General features: G+C 61.7%; 1 protein-coding gene across 1 annotated transcript in view; it reads left to right on the top strand.

Annotated features, from left to right (window-relative positions):
• Positions 1 to 326, top strand: part of LOC104527593 (cationic amino acid transporter 3-like) — a gene marked incomplete at its 3' end in the record, with an annotated part of 3,252 nt that overhangs the window by 424 nt on the left and 2,502 nt on the right. Inside the window, 2 exon segments of the mRNA XM_029085852.1 lie at positions 42 to 239; position 326. The exon segment at position 326 is cut by the window's right edge and continues 168 nt beyond it. Of these exon segments, the coding sequence (XP_028941685.1) occupies positions 42 to 239; position 326 (199 nt within the window).

Raw genomic sequence — 326 nt, 5'->3', positions numbered from 1 at the left:
CAGCAGGAAGGTGGGTGGTGGGGTGGCTGGTGCTGCTCTACCCTGGGCTCGGACTGATGCACAGATTTCCCATTGACCAGGCACAGCCAGCGTGGCTCGAGCCTGGAGTGCGGCATTCGACAATATCATCGGCAACCACATCTCCACCTTCTTCATGAACAAGACCACAGTGCACCTGCCAGGGGTGCTGGCCGAGCGCCCAGACTTCTTTGCCCTGATCCTGATTGGGCTGCTCACCGGTGAGTGCGTAGGAGCAGCTCTGTGGCACCGCAGGTGGTGACATGGGAGCCTGGCAGGTCCCCACTCACCACTTCCATCCCCGCAGC

Source organism: Antrostomus carolinensis, unplaced genomic scaffold (assembly GCF_000700745.2).
Source record: "Antrostomus carolinensis isolate BGI_N321 unplaced genomic scaffold, ASM70074v2 scaffold35470, whole genome shotgun sequence".
Taxonomy (NCBI): Eukaryota; Metazoa; Chordata; class Aves; order Caprimulgiformes; family Caprimulgidae; genus Antrostomus; species Antrostomus carolinensis.
The sequence above is the reverse complement of the archived record's forward strand: the minus strand, read 5'-3'. Positions and strand labels throughout refer to the sequence as shown.